General features: G+C 39.4%; 1 protein-coding gene across 1 annotated transcript in view; it reads right to left on the bottom strand.

Annotated features, from left to right (window-relative positions):
• Nucleotides 1-20,538, bottom strand: part of COL3A1 (collagen type III alpha 1 chain) — a 40,294-nt gene extending 19,756 nt beyond the window's left edge. Inside the window, exons 1-16 of the mRNA XM_046019055.1 lie at nt 20,344-20,538; nt 9,636-9,838; nt 9,335-9,385; nt 8,766-8,879; nt 7,375-7,455; nt 5,557-5,610; nt 5,042-5,095; nt 4,245-4,298; nt 3,564-3,617; nt 3,341-3,394; nt 2,647-2,700; nt 2,178-2,222; nt 1,992-2,045; nt 1,280-1,324; nt 653-706; nt 182-280 (exon numbers count right to left, since the gene is read on the bottom strand). Coding sequence (XP_045875011.1) covers nt 182-280; nt 653-706; nt 1,280-1,324; nt 1,992-2,045; nt 2,178-2,222; nt 2,647-2,700; nt 3,341-3,394; nt 3,564-3,617; nt 4,245-4,298; nt 5,042-5,095; nt 5,557-5,610; nt 7,375-7,455; nt 8,766-8,879; nt 9,335-9,385; nt 9,636-9,838; nt 20,344-20,422 — 1,149 coding nt within the window. The 5' untranslated portion in view covers nt 20,423-20,538. The remainder of the gene's footprint in view (nt 1-181; nt 281-652; nt 707-1,279; nt 1,325-1,991; nt 2,046-2,177; nt 2,223-2,646; nt 2,701-3,340; nt 3,395-3,563; nt 3,618-4,244; nt 4,299-5,041; nt 5,096-5,556; nt 5,611-7,374; nt 7,456-8,765; nt 8,880-9,334; nt 9,386-9,635; nt 9,839-20,343) is intronic.
• Nucleotides 20,539-20,811: the final 273 nt, after the last annotated feature.

Genomic DNA, 20,811 nt, shown 5'->3' with positions numbered 1-20,811 from the left:
AAATTCATAAATTCTAGAAGAGTTAAATCTCAAGGCCCATGATTTTTAGTGCTAACCAAGTCCGTATTTGTCCCAGTAGAGTCATCTCAGAGCACCAAGCAACGATTTAAAGATGCATAAATCGTAGGTCGTAGCAACAGTAAAGCACATGCTTTCATCAGAGGCTGCAGTTCTCACTTACCGGAGGACCCGGCGCACCAGCGTGGCCCTGAGGTCCAGGTTCTCCTCTTTGTCCGGGGGACCCGCTTGAGCCGGGGGATCCCGCAGGTCCAACTTCACCCTAATGGGAAAGACCCAAAGTGGTCAGTGTCTCTCGCCACTTCTAACCACTAAGCCAGTTTCAGCCCATCTCCCCAAGGCTGGAAGTGCATGACGATATGCCCCATCACCAGCAAAGAATCACGCAGAGAAATGCTGTGTGTGATTATGGGATGTGCTTTTCAGAGACTGGGAAAGGAGAAAGAGATATCAGAATAGTTGAGTGCCAGGGATAACCCCATTTGGAATAAAAAATAGGGCGTTAAAGATTGCAACAGGTAAAAAGATGCCTACTTGATGGGTAAACATATGTACAATTTTTAAGAAACAATCCAATGATTTTTCTGTTGCCCCAAGACCTCTTTCATATTTTTCTGTAGAAACTCATGTTTACCTTAGCACCGGGGGAACCGGGGAATCCTGCAGTTCCAGGGGGGCCAGGGGGGCCCTGAAAAAAATTTCAAGATCTCTTAATCAAGGAAACAGAAGCTAACATAGCGCTGGCTACGAAGTTGGCACATACACAATACAGAAGACAACTGCACAGATAAAGTAGTATTTATGGTCCGTGGATGAATGTTATGTGGAGAAACAATGTGGCAAAATAACCAGAGAGTACAATCTAAAGCGAGAAAAGTAGGATCCCCCACCCGTCTGCCGTAAATTCTCCGATTTTGTGCAATTTCCTTAGTCCGGAGCTCTTGCACTCTTGTTCCTAAAGAGGAGGTAACATCAAGCTCTGTTTTGCAGGTCCTCTTAGTGGCCATGTCCAGGACTGGGTATTCACAAGTGAACACCATACAGATGTTAGTAATGGGCCAAGTATAATGGAAAATAGCAGAATTTCATTTATGGGTTTAGTGTTTCTAGATTGTTTCTAGATTGTGTTTATGGACTTAACGTCCGTTGGAGTGAGTGTTTATGGGCAATGTTGAGTTTTAGGTCTGTAATCCGTATTAGTCCAGCATTCCATACTGTGTAACCTCTCACTCCCTGGAAGAAACAGATAAAAGTTACTTACTGGCTGTCCATCACTTCCGCGAGCACCGTCATTACCGCGAGCCCCCTAGAAAGAGAAGTTTGTCTCAAACATCTCCTGAATTCTGAAAACCCGGTCATGAGTGACGCTCTGACTAAAAATCTCACCCCGTGGAGCTGACTCTCCCTCCAGTGTACTACAATCTGCTTACTAAGAACCTATTTTTAGAGTCAAATTGTTAACATTCTGATGTGTACAACAATGAAGTGTAGAAGACCCGAGTCCTGCGTTTAACAGAATTGACTGTGAGGGGGCACCTGGGTGGCTCAGTGGGTTGAGCCACTGCCTTCGACTCAGGTCATGATCTCAGGGTCCTGGGATCGAGCCCCACATTGGGCTCTCTGCTCAGCAGGGAGCCTGCTTCCCCTCCTCTCTCTCTGCCTGCCTCTCTGCCTACTTGTGATCTCTCTCTCTCTGTCAAATAAATAAAATAAAATCTATTAAAAAAAAAGACTCAACTGTGAATTAATGGTTCAAGTAACATAGACAAAGTAGATACTCACAAAAATTGTCAAGAGAGAAAATAACTGTAAGGCCCTTATTTGTTTCCCTACAATGATAGCTACAAATAGGCACTGTTAAATGCTATCTCATGGGAAAGATTTTCCAGAAGATTGCCACAGCCTGCAGACCGGGCTGAGGCCCTGATCTGTGATTCTGGCTGGAACGGTACAGTGCCGGTACCAAGACTCACCGCAGCTCCTGGAAGCCCTGGCCGTCCTCTCTCACCAGGAGCTCCTCTGGGACCCTGAAGAACACAGTAGAATGAATGGTCTTACTTTAACCTTGTGAAAGAATAGCTGGAGAGGAGCAAGGCAGGTTTTGGGTTAGATGGAAGCTAATACATTAAAACTGAAATTTACGTAAAAAATATAATTACCATGGGTCCAGGGGCTCCATTTTCACCTGGGAGGCCATTTTCACCCTAGAAACATGTAATGTATGTTACATTTTGTAGAACAGAGGCAGGACTGTATAGTCTTTCTAAAGCCCAGCTCATGATGAAGACTAGTATAGAACCTAAGAAGAAGATGTGTTTTAGCAGTGTCGAATTTTGGCAGCATCGTATTTGCCACAATTCGCAATTTTTGCATTTTAAAAACTTGAGGATGAAACAGAAATAATCAGTGAGTTACTTAGGCACCATCGTTTCTAATCTAGGCAGTTCAAGTTAACAGCTTTCGTGGAAGCTTCGGTAGAACATTTGAATTAGTCACTGTTATTTAGTTCCTGGAAAGCAAATTCCAAGTAAATTTCAGAAAAAGCTAAACCCCAAAGTATAAATCTTAAACACAGCTATAACATTTAAATAAATTTACTTACAAAAATATGATTTTATTTTGATTTACCTTTAATCCAGGAGCACCTGTATCCCCCTTTTCTCCGTTTCGTCCATCAAAGCCCTAGGAAATGTATAAAAATCATAAAAATATTAAAGATCTGTTAACAAGCCAGAATGATTGGAAATTTTACATGGTATTTTTCATAGCTGGTTTTTACCACATAGTACTATTTCCAACACTGATGTGAGTAATTTAAAACTTTTTTAAATGGGTTGAAGACATTTGACAGTGATTTTATAGTAAAAAATCTGAATTAGCAAGTACAATCCAGTTCAATTAGGAAGTTGCCTTAGTGATAGCAAATATGAGCTCCCAGGTTTTATTTCTATTAAGTTGGTAGATCTGGGGGTCAGTTGGTAGAATCTACCTAATGTTTTGCATAGAATAAAGTTGTTTGATTCACCTGCAAATCACACTGACTAAGTCAATGAATAACACATGGCTCTTAATAACATTTTTGTTTTTTTCTGGCAATGAAGTTAAGAAAATTAAATGATTTTCCCAAGCCTTTTTACGTATTAAAAATATGTCTAATGATTATCTATAAAATTACTGCTTGGTTTGGTCAACAAAGTTGATAGACTTAAAAACATCAGGTCAACCATTTTTGGCACATACTCAAATTGCCTAATAAAATTGGTTAGGCAAGTACACATAGCTAAATGAAATAGCTTGTGGTTAATTTAGAAACTCTACTTACTCTATGACCTTTCATACCAGGGAATCCAGGCATTCCAGCTGGACCTTTCATACCCTAAAAATAAGGAATAGAACAGATATTAGTGAATTTTCAAATGGAATCACAGTCCAGTAGTAGTAAAATGCCTTCCACTTTTAAGTTTAATTCACTTTAATTATAGAATAATTTTCAAGTTAGATCATCATGATGACTCCAAGTAATTCACTGCATGCCACAGACTTACTGGAGGTCCAGGCAACCCACGTTCTCCGGCTCGTCCAGGTCTTCCTGATTCTCCCTAGGGGGAGGAATAAAACATACATGCATGCTTGTGTAAGAGAAAACACACTGTAGCTAGTTAGCAAACCAATTGCATTTTTCTCATCAAGGACTCATGAAAGCGGTTAGGCGAAACACAGTTGTTAGAACAGCTTTCCCTAGCGGAAGGAACGGGGAGGACTTCTCCCTCCTCAAGAGGAGCTTATGAGCAAGCAGACGGCAACTGCTCACTGAAGAATTATGATGCTCTCTCGGTCCATTGACAAGGACTTGCCACTGGTCATTGAATGGGAAAGGACGAAGGACACAATATTAAAGGTGTTTTAAGTTTTCAAGTTCACGAAGTATTGATACCAATTTCCTCATTACAAGAGGAAGAAAGAAGCTACTCGTTCCTCCTCCAGTTATGATCTATCCGTCGGGTGGACCTTCTCCGCACGAAGAAGCACATTTGGGGTTCTGTTAGTTTGGAACTCAGAAAACGGTACAGATAGCTACACAAACACTCTACATCCAAAAGTTAACATGAGCTGACATTTCATTCAGTTAGCAACAATTTTTCGAGTAAGATTTTTCTGTGAGCCTAGCATAGAGTCTAATCCAACTTGGATTTCGCCGTATCTCCAACTAGTCTTTAAAAACTTACATCTTTTCCAGCAGGGCCAGATGGACCTATAGCACCAGGGGGTCCTGGAGGGCCCTGAAAATGAGAAAATAAAAAGCAAATGTGTCTATCGGTTTTTCTCTTACAAAAATTTATTGTTGTGTATCATGTGTTTTCCTGAAAGGAACCTCTTTTTAGAAAATACTCTCAATATTTTTCATGATGAAAATGACACATTGAGTTAATATCATGCTTGTCATATATACAGTCTTTACTATTTAATGAACTTATTTTTAATAAGAATTAAAAATACCATATATTTTACATCACATGTATTTAGAAACCCATAAGCACTTTTACATTTTGTGAGATAATGGATTTTTTAATATATATGTATTTCCAAATAGTTTGAAATATTAAATTGAACTAACTTCCCCTCACTTGCTTGTTTATACAGCATGATTTTGGGGGAGGAATCTGTTGGATTATGTTTATTTCTATTAAATTAAGTTTTAAAAATTGCATGTCAGGAGATACGAAGGTGAACTGATTACGGGAAAATTAAATCTCTGTTTAAGAGAAGGAGGATTTGGTCCACACTAGGAGGTGAACTATGATGGCAGCTGATGAGCCAGGGAATTCCTAGATTCAGTAGCAAGTATCTCTGGGGAATCTAAACCCCAGAAGAGTCCGAAAGCAGTTCAACCATCGTAAGAAATATTATTTATTGTTTTAAAATCTGAGTCCACTAAGGACCCAAGAGGGTGTTTCAGACCGTGGGGGTGGTTTCTACGTGGGACAGTCTGTGCACAGACTCTGCAGCTCCGACGGGTACTTACAGCAGGACCGGCTTGCCCAGGTTCACCGGGGGGGCCTTGGTATCCTGGGGAACCCTAGTAGGTAGAATAATGACAAATATTTTAAAAGTAATGCAATGTTCACTTTAGGCATTTATCTCTTGAAGACAGTATGAAATTAGGATTTGTGCATGCAATTAGTGAATCTTATTCCAATTTATAAACATGGAAGCCAAAATTTTTCAGATCAAATAAAGCAGATTTATTCTATTCTCTCCCTTCATTCCACTGGAATTGAATTGTCTTGAGCTTGAACTTGAACTCACATGCAAGGTAATCCTATGGTTTAATTTTAGCAAGGTTTTAATTATGAGTAGTTGTTTGTAGATGAGTTAGATATGAAACTCCATCTTTGAAGGACTGATAGTTTCTGGGGTGTGATTCCTCTACTTATTTGGGGTTATGCATGCTGGCAGGGCTAACCTACAACAAGATCTGCGTTAACTTGATTTCTATAAATGCATGAAAAAGAAAGCACCACGGATGGCCACACTTACCGGGGCGCCAGGATGACCAGATGTACCAGGGGGACCGGGAGGGCCAGGGGGACCCTGGAATAAAATTTGAAGGTTAAAGACAAAAATGCACTTTTTTCAGGCATCAAAAAGATGCCTCTGTTCAGAAATGATACTGACATTAAAAAAAAAATGAGAACAGCATGCCCCATTATGTAGTAACTATTCACAGATATGATTAATTTTATTAGATATACAATAAAAATCTCACTATAAGAACATCACTCTAAAAGGAATTCTCACAAAATCAATACAAATTATTGGCAAATGCTATAAAATGTTAGCCTGAACTCCCCATAAAAGAGAATTCAAAAATCTAGAAAAATCCATGTAAAACACTATGAAAGTCCTAATGGTAGGATGATACCAGTCCTAGCGAAGAAGCCTTTTTTTTGCCTGCCAGCCAGACTTCTGTGGGAAAAGATCTGCATACTGTTAATCCCAGTTTCTAAAAACGGTGATGTAAATCCACCTGGAAGTTCTTCATCATGTCACCGAGTTGGGCTCACATGAAGATTTAGATGTGGATATGAGAATCATCACACGTGGGGCGATGGTAGATTACAGTTAGAACCAACTGGTTTATCATTGCTCAGAAATACAGGTTACATGAGAAGATCTTTCGTTTTATAGCCTGCTGTTTCTAAATACTGAAAACAAATTCATAAAATCACCATTTGTAATTAAATGTTCTCTTTCAATCTCTTTTCTGAAATATTAAGAATATGGATTTTTGTTTTGTTTCGGTTTGGTTTGAAGTTTTTGTTGTTGTTGCTTCTAGTAAAAACTGTATATAGGATTGAAAAATAAGATTCATAATTTGAAGCTAGTTGCATAAGACCAGATATTTAAACTGTTAATAGAATTCTTCTGGTTAAAAAAAAAGTCACATCCCCCAAACTTTAGAGAGTTGTAAAATTCTCTATTTACAATTTACATCAATGTTAAGGGTCTTTCTTTAACTGGTCATTTGGCTCTACCAGCTAAAGCTTTGTCCTCTCTCGTTCTCGCGGTCGCAAGCATGGTGTCTAGCGGTCTGGGTGGCAATCTTCCGTAATCCCTGAGAACCAGCGCCACGCGTCCTTTTGCACTTATGTACCTGTTGCAGGCAGTGAAGCAATAATCTTCCCCACACCGCTTCTTCCGAGAGCCTGGTCTACAGTTAGGATCATTTCTGTGGGCCGCCGCGCATCGTGCCCCGGTGCCCAGGTTTCACTGATTTTTTTCTACTTTCTTCTACAAAACTCCAGGTACTTACATTAAGGGAAAGCTTCTGAGTACAAGGGGAATAGCTATCATTTGTAGGAAACTTAAAGACTCAATAAATTCTGGAAATATTTGTATTCAAGTTCAGGGTTTGGGGTGTGGCCGATTGTAGTATTGGGCATTCATCACTCGAACTGCCATCTAGAAAGTAGCACTTTCTTGATGAAAACACATGAAAAGAAGACTCTGAACGACTAAAGGAGAACAAGGAAAAATGGAAGTGAAAAATAGCAAAATTTGGTTAAAATTAGGGAATCTATGGGTGTAAGACCTAAGCACAAAGGCGGGGGGCTCCCGGAATGGGTGGTTGTCTAAAGAAGGAAGGAGTGGCAAAACAGGTGTGAGATGAGAGGAAAAAACAAGTTAGGATAAGAAGGGTCATAATCCTACATTTGCTTTCCTAACCTTCATGGAGAATAAGGTATTTTGTGCGAATATGTACTAATACCATATTACTAGGAAAAGAACCATTCAAGAATTAACAAACCAGAAGCTAAATCATGCTCTAAAATGCTGAGAAACTCTTGTACGTACAGCTGGCCCGGGGTAGCCCACCATTCCTCCTCCTCCTACTCCAGCCTTCACGTCATAGGACTCGAACTGGGGAGAATAGTTCTGTAGCAAAGAGACCGAATAGATCTGGTCATTTTGATATATACGTCATAGTTCTTTCCAAAAGCATTTAGAAGAAACTCATGCAACATCTGCTATTCGCTGATAGGAAGTTTGTGCAAGCCAGAGGATGTGGTCCGTGTGCCTTCATCGTCTTGCTTATCCCGTCCCCATAGCTTCAGTAGTAGATGCCCTCCAGAAGGACGTGCTGGTGTACGTGCTCGTGCAATACACGCGTCCTTCAGCTAACTCTATGCAATGTTAATCCCAGATGATTTGTTCCTGTGTGATGTTACTCAAGATATTATTTCTAAGTGATACCCAAAGCTTCAAACATAGGATCATGAAGTGTTGGAAGCTGGAAGAGCCTTGAAGTTATATAATCTGATCTCATTCAGAGCAGAAAAAAAATGGGGAAGACCAATTACTTTACCAGTATTTAAGGACGCAAGCAAAATTTGTAACCCCTGGCTTCTTGTTGATACGCCTAACAAATTTGCCCCTCAAATAAACACCCACATAGAGAACAGGCACCAGATTAATAGAAAAGCTGAATGTGCTCATTGGATTTCTTTGGAGAATATTTTGTTTTGAATCTCGGGCCCACAAGCAGGTTATGTTTGGTACCAGCACAGGAATAAGTTAGATGGTCCGCTTTGTGTTCTGTTGAACTGATTCGGAACAGCATTTTTTAAGACTCGGAGTGATTTGTAGATGCATGGCTTCTAACTTCTCCTAAGGCCATGCAGCAGAATTGTCTCATTGACAAGTCGGGTTAGCTGTTCTCACGCAGAGTTAGCGGCTGCCACGCTTTCTGCGGGGGGCAGCGTAGGCTCTGCAGGCAGGGCCGGAGGCTTTGCCGAGGCTCAAATAACCCTGCTGACCTGAAGTCAGTGAGAAGTATTCGCAGCTCTTGGGCCGCATTTCGTCCGAACTTTCAGAGGCTCTGCTGTTGGGGTTATAAGTCATGTAAGGCACAGCCGCGGCAGTTCCTAAATGCTCCAGATTGACTCATTCGGGAGTCAATGGCTCATTTCTCAAACATAGTGACAGATTCTACGCCTGCCGAGAAGTTGGGAAATGTTGGAAGATAAAAGAGCAGTAGCATTGGCATTACAAGGAAAAGCAAAGTTTATAAAGCACTTAAAATAGTGTCCAACACTGAGAAGCACGAAATAAGGATTTGTCAGACACATACAATGGGAGAATCCATAGAAAGAATCCACAAAAGCGAGATGTCATACAGACCAAAGAAAAGAAAATGAAGTGGGTAGTTGTAAAGGGGGGGACCTCTTTGTCCTGGAACTTGTTACCTGAGGGCCAGTAGGGCATGATTCACAGATTCCAGGGGGGCCAGGAGAACCAGGGGAGCCCGGCTGTCCTGGGATACCAGGATCACCATTTCTCCCAGGAATACCAGGGGGGCCCTAAAAGAATCAGAGATAAAAACTCATAAGACAGTGAAAAGGCCTAGTGATTCTGAATTATCATCCAATTGTAGCTTCTCTGCTTTATATTATGAGGAATCAATGTAACTGATGATCTTTCTTGAGAATATATACTTTTTTAATCTACATCATGTGAATAATTCCAGCGTAATTTATTTCTTTGTAGATCGACCTATATTTTATTTTTCACACTGATAATGGGGATGAAGACACTATATGAAGTTGCGAAAATTTAAATATTCACATGTACAACGACGGATTCTTGGTTTGAGTTCTTCACTGTCATTAAATATGTAGTAGTCAAGGAAATGTCTGAATGACGAAGGCTCACATATGAAAAGGCTATTAGAAGAAACAACAACAAAAAAAAACCAGAAAAAAAAAGCAGACTACTTAAAGAACTCATTTCATTCCATTAGAAAATGTTTACTTACTGGATCTCCTTTAGGGCCTTGAGGTCCTTGACCATTAGGAGGGCGAGGAGGCTGATAAACGGAAAAGATACAGATTAAATAAGACATAAGAACAACTTTCCCATGAAGTGTGTCCCAATTTGCATATTTATTTCTTATCCCAAATTACATATAATCCTTAGGTTTAAGCCAGAATGTTCACCTTTTTCTTATAAGACATATATAAGACATGACTTTCTTTTCCTTTTGGGCTCCTGAGGTAGGAACTATTCATGTGTTAAAATATGAATCTTGAAGATGGACAGATTTTCTTAAAACTCACAGCGGTTGGAGGCTGGGGGCACACTGCGCAACATTCTCCAAATGGGATTTCTGGGTTGGGACAGTCTAGTTCTTGATCATCACAAATTATGTCATCGCAGAGGACAGATCCTGAGTCACAGACGCATATTTGGCAAGGTTCTGGCTTCCAGACGTCTCTATCAGCATAGGACTGACCAAGATGGGAGCATCCTCCATCAACAGCTGCAAAGCAAGTCAGACGGTGCGATGTTACCTTGTGTTTTGCTGAAATGTGATTTTTTTATGCTGTCATGACTTTCTAATAACCGAAGTGGAGATAGGTTGAAATCAATAAGTTCTTCCTTTTATTAAACTAATTTGTATGTTTTTATAAACATGCTTATGCAAAAAAAAAAAAAATCCACAAACTACATTACCGAGAACATCATATTCTCTCCACATAATTTGCTAAATGGTAAGAGATTGCTTAAAATACTAAATCTTCAAAATGGCACACCATAGTAAATTTTCCTTAAGGCCAATAAGAATTTTCATTTCAATTATAGTAAGAATTTAACACCCATGGAAATCATACAGCAGTTAAATATCTATTTATTAATTGTTAATTAAAAACAAACCTTTCTAGCAATCATTATCCTCTGCTTTCATAGTAGATAGGAGTGTTAAGCTATAATGATGATTTTGTCACTAACTCTAAAGACTTTCTGGATTTTATTAAGATAAATGGAAATTTCAAGGGAAAACAGCTATTCTTGGCTGCATAAAACTCTTCCAGATTCCTGGGAAAGCTTTAGCAAAGTTTATTGTATGTATTGAATATCACTGCCAGCTCCATTGGGCATTAGCAGGTCGGATGATATGACATAATGTATTGTATAGCCCATATGGATAGGAAGAGAGTTCCAAATCACTAAAAATAAATAGTGTTTATTTTAAATAAATATGGACAAGGAATAAGTAAAAATAATAGGGAAATATGAATCATGACCATGTGTATTTGTGGCTTAACATGGTCAAAAATTTGCTTCAACCAACATTTTAAACTTGTTTCCTAATTATATGTAAGGTACTCCAATTTCGGCAGGCATTAACAATGAATCAGCTCAGAGGTTGCCAAGACAAAACCTGGTCTCAATTCTTACAGCATTAGCTGTGGGTTGTGGTTAAATACAACTTAGTTCTTGAGGATTACTATGATAGCTTGCCAATAACTGAGCAAATAAATAAGAAGTTCCTAAACATCTGCAAAAATTTTTGCAAACAACAAATGGTGGACTGTTCAGTATTTATATTTTTGTGAAACAGTGAAATTTTATTTTCTCAGAGCCAACATCTTTAAAATGTCGCTGGAAGAAGCCTACTTGGGAGGAAGCAAGTAGTTGAACTGCCAAGCTTTTTGGTGCCTTGTGGCCAAGAGGCCTTTGAGTGGGTCCTGAGACTTTTCCGTCCAGAGATTGCATATGGCCATGAAGATCACCTTCATAAATTCCCACTTCTATATCGTCTCATATCTGCAGTAATGATGACTTAGGTTCATGCTACCTACTTTGGGTTTAGGGTTTAGCCGGCTTAGCAGAAGGTCACAAAAGAGGGTTAATTGCAGAATCTACAGATGGGCATGGCTTCCATTTGTCCTTCCCATTATTGTGTACAGATCCAACATTAACTGCCTTGCACAATGCCCCCATCCGCCCTAGAAGTTTCAAAGTCTGTTCTTACTATGTGTGATCATTGCCCAAGTGGTCTACAGCTAATAGAAGAATGTTTGTTTTATTGCAATTTTAAGAAGGCAAAATCTGTTTATTTTAGAAAGTTATTCTTATTCTTCCTCCATGTTTGAAGCAGATATATGAGAATATTGGAAAGACACATTGCCTAAGCTTTCAGAGGAGCATTCCTTTCTACTTAATGAGCATCAAAGCTGAGTGCCAGAGTGCTTACCTAATACAAATGAAGTAGGTCAATTAAACAGTGTTAGGAAAGCTATGCTGAAGAGAAGACCAGTCTTTCACATTGTTGTGAACAATAATAATACAAGATAGAAGAGGCACCAAACTCATTTTTCTCTAAGCAGAACTAATATTTTACATTTAGGAACTAAGTCCGTTGTTTTTCAGAAGAGGTCCAAATGTTTTAATGAGATGGAAGATAGTTTAATAAATTGCATGAAATATATTCTTCAGTCTTTGCATTGGCTTCTGATTCTTAAAATGAAACATTTTAAAACTTTCTCTAAATTAACATTATGTGAAATGTACCAGCAGATTATTTTCATTTTTTTCCAACAGATTATTTTTAGTTCAAGATTTCTCCATCAATAATGTGGACTTCAGGCTCCCCAGCCTTCTTGAAAATACCACTAGTGTACAAATATTGATCACAGGTAATAATACTGCAACGTATACTAGACATTGGCTAAGAGAGTAGATTTTAAGTGTTTATACGCCCCCCCACACACACAAAGGAGACCGTAGGGTGCCTATTAGTTAATTTGATTATGGTAATCATTTCATAATGTGAAATGTACGTCAAGTCGTGTTTTGCACCTACAATACACCCAACTTTATTTGCTGGTCACACTTCAGTAAAGATGGGGGAGAAAGCACAGGACTCATTTACACTAAGAATTCCTTCAGCTCTTAGACTCCGGATCAGGAATGTCTTCCCACATCTAACACACGACCTGTGTTAGAAAACTTAGCTATGGAGTACTGATGCTTTTCTAAAGACAAATGGTAAACAACGGTTAAAGGGAGAGTCAAGTATTTCGTATTTTAAATATCTTTCCTTTGTTCCTAATCTGCCCTAAAATTAACATAAACTTTTTCTTTGTATATTCTTCCTCTCTGTTTATGTCTCATTGTAAGGATCACCACATCACTAGAAATAGTGTTTTCCATCTGTTTTGTAAACGTTTAAATGAGCACAATATTTACTTTTAAAAAATTGTAAATGAATTTGTTAGAGTTGGTTTCAACCCAATGTTATATAAATGAAAATTGTTACTTAGCCTCTTGTGTCCAAATTTGATTAGAAACCCTATGTACTGTGCCTCTTGAACCACAGATGTCTCAGTATAATGTTGAGTTGCTTTAGTGTACGTCTTTTCTTTTAAGCATCCATTTAAAAGGAGTTTGGCTCTCCTGAAAAGTTAGTTTCTGTAGAAACTAGTGGTTGAGAGTCAGACTGTTCTCTGCCACTCTAGTCGGTCACCTTTGCTGAAAGGCAGTTTTCTCTAATTTCTTGTTCTGCGCATGACAAGATATGGTTGCCAGTATGCTCCCCCGGAAGCTAACCCTCTTACAAAGCTGTCTCATGGCCCTCGGTTTTGGCACTGCCGCCTAATTATCTGTGGGAAAATCATGGGAAAGTCAAGAAAAAGAATGTTTTGCTCTCAAGAGGAATAACATTCTAGATTGGCACTTGCAGCATTGAGAAATGGTTTAGAAAATGGGATTCAGAAGTTCAAAAATGTTAAATAAAAGGCAAATAATCTCATTTTTACTACTGAACAAGAAATAGACTTTTCTATTTACTCCCTTTATTGCTATTGCTTAAACAAAGTCTCCCTGTTCCAATATGTAATTAATTTTAAGCCCCACCTCTCACGTCACTTGGTGTTTCTGTTCCTTATTACAAAGTACAGTCCTGAAATCAGTGTATTTGGGGCCATGCAAGCAATGCATTGGTTAAATCACGTCCTTACTGGGATCTACGTTATAAAACAAAATGAAGCTAGTCTATGACATAACCCACTCCGAGCTTTCCTTTCTCAGCTCTCTGTTTGGAAACCTCAGAGAAAAGTAAAAACAAGTAACATAATCTCATATTTTTAGATATGCGTAACACTTTCCTTTTCATTGTTTTGTTTCCAGTCTTTAAATGTTAATTTATGCTGATAAATTTGATAGAATTTTATTATTGTGACTAAAAAATAATGTAAATTATGTTTGTCTTAATTCCCTTTTTGGAGTGAAAATAATATGCCCCAAACCATGCAATCAAATTGTTAACTTGGCCTGAGTGATAGGTTTCATTTTTTTCTCTTCTCTTCTTACTGAATCCTTTTCTGGGAAAAGGTGCTCCTTAATCTGAAAATTAAAAATAGCAGATGTGATATGCAAATTACCATAATATTACTCTCCTGTTTCTTTAGGAAGCTGAACATTTTGTAAGTATGAGTATTTAGAGTGTATATAGCTTCCAACTGAAGTATGTTTTGCTTTTAAATGACACTGTTTGGAAAACATACATTTTGATTAAATATGTGTCTGCTGCCTACACTTATCAGAATATTTCAAAATGCATTAGATGAGTTGACTAAAAGGACTTCAAGGAAATATCTGCAGACTGTACAGGTGGGTAACTTCGACTTCAGAATGTTGTTTTACATGGACAAGGTGGTTGCTCATTATTCTTGTCACCACCAGAAAAACCAAAACCAAAAACTTTATGAATCATTTCTAGATGTTTCCCTGTTTTATTCTTTATAGCTCTATGATTTTTATGCCTCCAATTAGAAATTTCCTTTAAGGTGATTAACATATTGTCCTGTGAAAAACAAAAATAATTAGAGAATTAGAATTAAAAGTATCATACACCTAGCAATGAGCAATTGCATTGTCATGTAAACTGCTAAGTGACAAATTGTAACAATACTGAAGAAAATATGTCCTACCTGTTTTATGACAGTTTGCAAACATCAAATTTTACATGTCACTTTCCTCATCACTGAGTCACTAAGTACTTTCGTTCCCTGCAGCAACTTTATTTAGTACTGACAGTAAGTGATGCTAGGCAGAGCGGGTGGAATACCATACCTCCTAGACCGCAGGCGCCTTCTGAAGCCTTGGTACACTTACTTTACTCAAGTTTCCTTACGGTTGCGTGCGGCCATCATCTTCATTTTACAGATAAGAAACTCTTTAACCACTGCCTTGGATTCCTTTCTGCAGTTTCTAGGCAGGGTAGGGTTAAAACCCAACTTCAAAGCTCTACCCCATTAGGGTTTCTAAGCCCTGCAAGCTTAAAATCAGAGTCTGAAAAGACAGTGGGGTTTTTTGGTTGTTGTTTTTCTAAGGGATAAGAGTCGCCTACAGAATATTTTTTCTATCTGGTCTCAAAACAAGAAGATAGCATCTGGAGTTGAGTTCTGTTTATTTTCCCCTGACCTTATGAAAAAGAGACGTATCTCCAAGGCCACCCTAACGACTTCCAGACCACCAACAGGATTAACGTGTGATTGGGAAACTCCGCACAACATTTTACCATATCCAAAGAGGCCCGTTCTCACAGCAACACTAACTCAGCAACGACAAACAGATAAGGCTTAGATATCAAACACAGAAAAAAGCTTATTTAGTGTGTCTCACTGAGGTACTGATTTTCAACGATTTTAACTCTATAGGGTAGTGACTGATGTAGTAGCTACAGTTACTAAACAACTTATGTTAATGAACTTCTAGCTTCATTAGAATCTTCCCTTCTAAATTTGAACATTACAGACGTACCATGCGGTTCCAAAGAGTGTTTCTCTGGTTTTAATTAACTTGAGAAACAGTCTCTGTTTGCCATCCTCCTCACCAAATACTATAGGAAGCATAGTTTTCAGGAAAGTCAATGCCATTTCATTGAAACAGGAATTTCTCAGTGCAAGTTTTCAAAGCAAATTTAACTTCTAGTAGATTCTGGATCCTTTGTCTTCGATTTTTTAGATCTTTGGGGCATTCTAAGTTTTGCCATCTTCTTTGAACTTTTCATTTGGTTCATTAATTTTGCATTTTAAATGGCAGTTCCTGACCCCAGTCATGGAAAACACAAGGGTTTTATTGGTGAATCTGAAAGGAATCCACTTCTGCTGTGTTTCCATTAGGCACAGACAGACGTTCTAGTGGTTAATATAACTTCCCAAACTGCAGTTAACAGATGGTTTGCGGAGGAGGAGCCTCATTTTTTCCGTTGTCATTTTGATATGAAACAGGCAAAGTTTCCCCCTTTGAAAACGCTAGATTTTTTTTTTTTTTACACTACACCTTCTTCCTCCCTTTCTTCTTCTTCCTCTCCTTCTTTATTTATTATTATTTTGGAGCAGGGGGAGTGGAAAACAATGGGACTGAGCTTTTTTCCAGGGAAAACTGGTTTACAAGAAACAGTCCACTGAGATGTTTCCAGAAAGTTATTGCAGACCTGGAAACTTTACAAATGTTCTTCACGTCCAGCAAAGGCAATAACATTTTTCATCTTTAAACCTTTAACTCTTAAGCAATCCACTTTAATGACTTCAAGGCGGTGGTAACATTGATGTTACAAAATAAAAGCCTGGGCTGCAAAATCTTTGCCACTCTGTGCCAGTCACCCACAGTGAAGACCGTGAGGTTTCAGCAGATGGCACTCTTCTCTGAGTGACCGGTCAAGGTCTGGCAAGTGACTGTGGGTGTGGAATAGGGGCTTTTCTTTCAGTTAGTCTCAACTCTACTCCAGGAAAACTCACAGCCAATGGTCCTTGATTTTTTAATATAAACCTGTAGGTCAGACATCAGCCCAGGAATCTGAATTAGTTAAAAGGCCACAGTCTTTCCTTCTTCCCCAGAATTGTTCCAGTGGCTTTGCTCTTTCCACTTACAATAGTGCGTGTTTAATTCCAGAATTTAATCAGAATAACTATTTACTATAGATCTTTAGATTATCGGATGTTGAATACTCTGGGTGGTAAAAAATGCAAGGTATCATAAATGAAAAACACAAAATTTTGTATCAATTCTTTATTTACTTAAGATTTATATTATTACAGAACTGAAGATAATTTCCGGTACTGAAGATAATTTCCGGTTAAATCATAACTGGAACTTCTGTTAGTCTGGTTTAAAGAGTAGATTTACCCATTCAAAGTTGAGTGTTAGAGAAAAATCTACTTTTTCTCACATTGAGAAACACGTTTACGGCTATATTTTCTAGGACAATAGACAATTTTTAAGTATTCCCTTTCAATGAGAAACAATTACAAAAATAAGAAAAGTCAGATACTCTAGATTTAATGTCTGTTTTGTGTTCTCTAATTACTTGGGATTTGACAGATTTCGGTCCTAGTCTTAACACTGTCACTTCCGGGTTGTACAATCTCAACTAAAGCCCCGCATGCCTGAGGGATGCTGGCACTGAAATACGCGAGCAATTATAAATTCTCTCCTCTTGAGGGGACAGCTGCTTTCAGTGGTTTTATGTCATATTTTCTCCACTCGGTATGTTTAATTCTGGGGGCAACACAAACCAGGGAACTCGACTGCTACTTGATGGGTTTCAAATTGTCTCCTGAAGTATAGAGGGAAATAGACTCTTATGACCTGTGGTGGGGAACAAATGGAGTCTCTTAAGTCCATTTATCTTGTAATTCTAGAACAACGAAAGTCTAGCAGTTCATTATCCGGTGGAACTATCAAGGTAGCAAAACATAAACAAAAACATTAGAACACATTTAGTTAAAATAAAGTTTAGCTCCTTGCCCTGAATGAAGCAGTATCACTAACAATATCGACCTACTTATCCACCTAGCTATGGCGCCGTGGCACGAACACTTAGTCAGATAAGGACTCCATAAAATAGTGGCAGATATTAGACAAGCAGTTCCAGGTTACACGTGGAAGGGTTAACCTGTGGGATTCTGGTTAACCTGTGGGACTCTGGTTAACCTGTGGGACTCTGATTAACCTGTGGGATTCTGGTTAACCTGTGGGACTCTGGTTAACCTGTGGGACTCTGGTTAACCTGTGGGACTCTGGTTAACCTGTGGGATTCTGGTTAACCTGTGGGACTCTGGTTAACCTGTGGGACTCTGGTTAACCTGTGGGATTCTGGTTAACCTGTGGGACTCTGGTTAACCTGTGGGACTCTGGTTAACCTGTGGGACTCTGGTTAACCTGTGGGACTCTGAAAATGGCCGCAGCACTCAAGCTCGCCTCCAGTCTTCGAACGCTGCCACCACGTGTTCGTGTGTCTGTATGCGAGTTGGGCAGTATTGCACCACCAATATACTTATTTCCTTAGGAAAATAGTGTTTAATATTTAAAGCTCACACACGTACTTTATCTAAATCTCCTTCTAAAGCACGGAGTCAGCTGTGTAAGGTCTATGTGGGCGCTGGGCGTGTGAACGAGGACTCTCCCAGCCCGCAGGTGGCGAGTCTTCGTGCTTCAGACCTGGCGCCTGGTAAACTCCAGGAAATACAGCACAGACCACGCCTGCCCATTTGTGGAGGACAATGCATGAATTAAACAGAACTTTCAGAAATTTGTAGAAGGACCAAGTACTTTGTGAGGACGTGTTTTAAGCTGCAGAACACTTGCATAGGTAGACCTTACGTGAGTGTTCCTTGGGGCTGTGCTATTTCTCCCCGGGATTCTCAAGACACCCATAAAAAGCCCATATTCAAGAAGTGACTATGTTCACGGTGGGCTGTGTACTCAGTCGCCTTCTGTAGCCTCCCCAAAGCTAATCCACCTACAGAAATTCCTTGTAAAATTTATAGGGAACACAAGAAATACTATCTTAAAACACTTAAACTTTTTTTCATGACAAACAAAAATAGTAAATTGAACAAAATTCCTCTCAACTTCTTTTGAGCTTAAAAGCACACAAATGTATCAGCAAAATTTCATAACTGTTTATTACTTTCTTTTTTTTTAAAGATTTTATTTATTTATTTGACAGAGATCACAAGGAGGCAGAGAGGCAGGCAGAGAGAGAGAGAGAGGAGGAAGCAGGCTCCCTGCTGAGCAGAGAGCCTGATGCGGGACTCGATCCCAGGACCCTGGGATCATAACCTGAGCCGAAGGCAGAGGCTTTAACCCACTGAGTCACCCAGGCATCCCTATTTATTATTTTCTATGGTTAAAGACAAAGAAAAATAAAAAGAACTTCTGTGATGTACAAATAATGAAGGTATTAAACCCTTTTTCCCCCTCTAATGTTGAATCAAGAAGATAAACAACAATAGTGCTGATAAAAGATTGTAACCACTGGGCAACTACAAATATTTTGTCGGTCTTTTGAACTAAACACCAAAGGTTTGTAGTCTTTCCCCCACTTACCCCCCTGGCCTCAGAATCAGGAGAACTTAAGAACTGTACCAAAGGTCCATGTCTTTATTGAGGTAAGGGTGTGGTGGGAGGCATTTGGTGCCCTAGCCCAGGATGGGGACTGGTAGGGTGTTGTGGGAGGGACAGAATGGGAAGGGAGAGGAAGAGTTCTGGGGGGAGGAAATAGGAGGGGGCAGGAAGGCAAAGAGATGCGGCACAGGGAGGACACTTGGGGACAAGGGAGGGCGTGATAGAGGAAGAGGAGAAAGAGAGATGAGGAAACGCGGGCTTGCCTGGGAAAGGGGGTTGAAGAGGGAAGGAATGGAAAGGGGGAGGAGGCTCGAAAGAGCCAGAAGGGGCGGAGAGATGGGCGGGAGGGGCCGGAGGGGAAAAGGGGGACAAGGGGGAAGGTTAGATAAAGGGAAGGAGCAATATGGGTGTTTCTTTTCTTTCGTGGCCACGGGCTGATTGCAACTGAGCAATGTCACTGGGTGTCCCCCCTTCCCTCCCCACTTACATGCGACCTCCAAGGACATCAAAGATTTTATATGAAAACAAAAACTATTTTCAGACACGTTTGTAAAAGCTCAATTTAAATGTAAACATTTTGATTCTGCGCAAATAGAAATACATGTGTAATGATTTTTTCTAACATCTTTAAATTTAACATTTAAGTATTTATTTCTATGAAAGTTTGTACTCCTCCAATGTGTCTGGCATGTTCATGATTACGAGAAACATACGAGTTGAAAGAAATATTTGCACATAACCAGACAATGAAACAAGCGTGATTTGGGGGAAATTAGAACATGAAAACCATTGTTTGCAGTTACTAGAAAACACAACAACCCAACCTTCTTCTAAAGTCAGAATATCAGCATCTTTTTACCTTGTTTGCAGAAAAGTCAAACATTCCTGTTGGAAACGCTTTTTAAATATTCTCTTCATTAATGCAAATGCAGTTAAAATGTAGAACATGTGGAGAACGCTAGACCCTTCACAATAAACTATTAGAAATATGTGTTAACCAACTACGGCAGTGCTTGAAACAGAATAAACATAGGGACAATGAAGAATTTTTAGCAGTTCGAGTCCATTTAAAGAACACTGATGATATCCGCTTGTTGCCGTTGTACAGAAACCCCCTCCATAATTCTAAGAATGTGTATGTCTTTTAATTCACGTTGTTTTTAAAATGCATTACGTTACTGAGAAAACAGTGCTCAATATTCCATCCTTACAAAGAACCCAGCATACAAAAGAGAGTGCAACATTGTTACAAGAGACCAATAGCTTCCAGACTGCCCAGGGAAACATTCCAAGATGTTAACAGCCCAGGAGAGGAACTTTTTAGCCGCTTCAAAAGTTGCCAGTGCCCCCAACACGAAAACGAGTTAGTACAAGAACATCTTTACCTTAAGCAAGCAGAACACTTTTAAACACGAAAATGACAATATTTTTTCTAAGTAAACGTGGAAAAAAGGGGAAAAAAAAAACAAAAAACAGAAGCACCATCACACTCAGTTCTACAGTTTCCCCAGCTGGGAGCGTACAGAGGAATTTAACTTTATGGACGCTAATTTCCCCTTGTTCTCTGTTTGTAAAGAGAAGGACCGCAAAACCCCAGAAAGTTTCTTGAAAGCAGGACCTACTCACCTTGCTGTTGTGCCAAAATAACCGTGGGATGAAGCAGAGCGAGGAGTAACCAGGTCCCCTTTTGCACAAAGCTCATCATGTCTAAATATCAGACATGAGACTCTTTGTGCAAAAAGGAGAAAAGCAAAGCAGTTCAAAGCAGCACCATCAGACGTCCCCTGCCCTTCAGCACCGGGCCCGTCATAAAACTCAGCCACTGAGATTCCTGTGCTTTGGCCTTAAATAGGAAAAAGTTTGGCTTCCCTCACTTTCCAGCCCCTTTCTGAAATATGAGAGCAGCACCCATCCCCTTAGCAGTAAAAGAAATGATTAATGTGTCTTTTTCCCTTATAGAAGACATAACCCACAAAGTAGGAAAAAGAACACATCTGGAGTTTGCGTGCATGTGTTTGTGCCCCAGTTTGTAACGCATTTTACTTACACACGGGTTTGCATACCTTAAGAACTGACATCCAAGTGCTCTGCCTT

This window comes from Meles meles, chromosome 9, assembly GCF_922984935.1.
Source record: "Meles meles chromosome 9, mMelMel3.1 paternal haplotype, whole genome shotgun sequence".
NCBI lineage: Eukaryota > Metazoa > Chordata > Mammalia > Carnivora > Mustelidae > Meles > Meles meles.
Note: the sequence above shows the minus strand (reverse complement) of the source record. Positions and strands in the feature narration are given on the sequence as shown.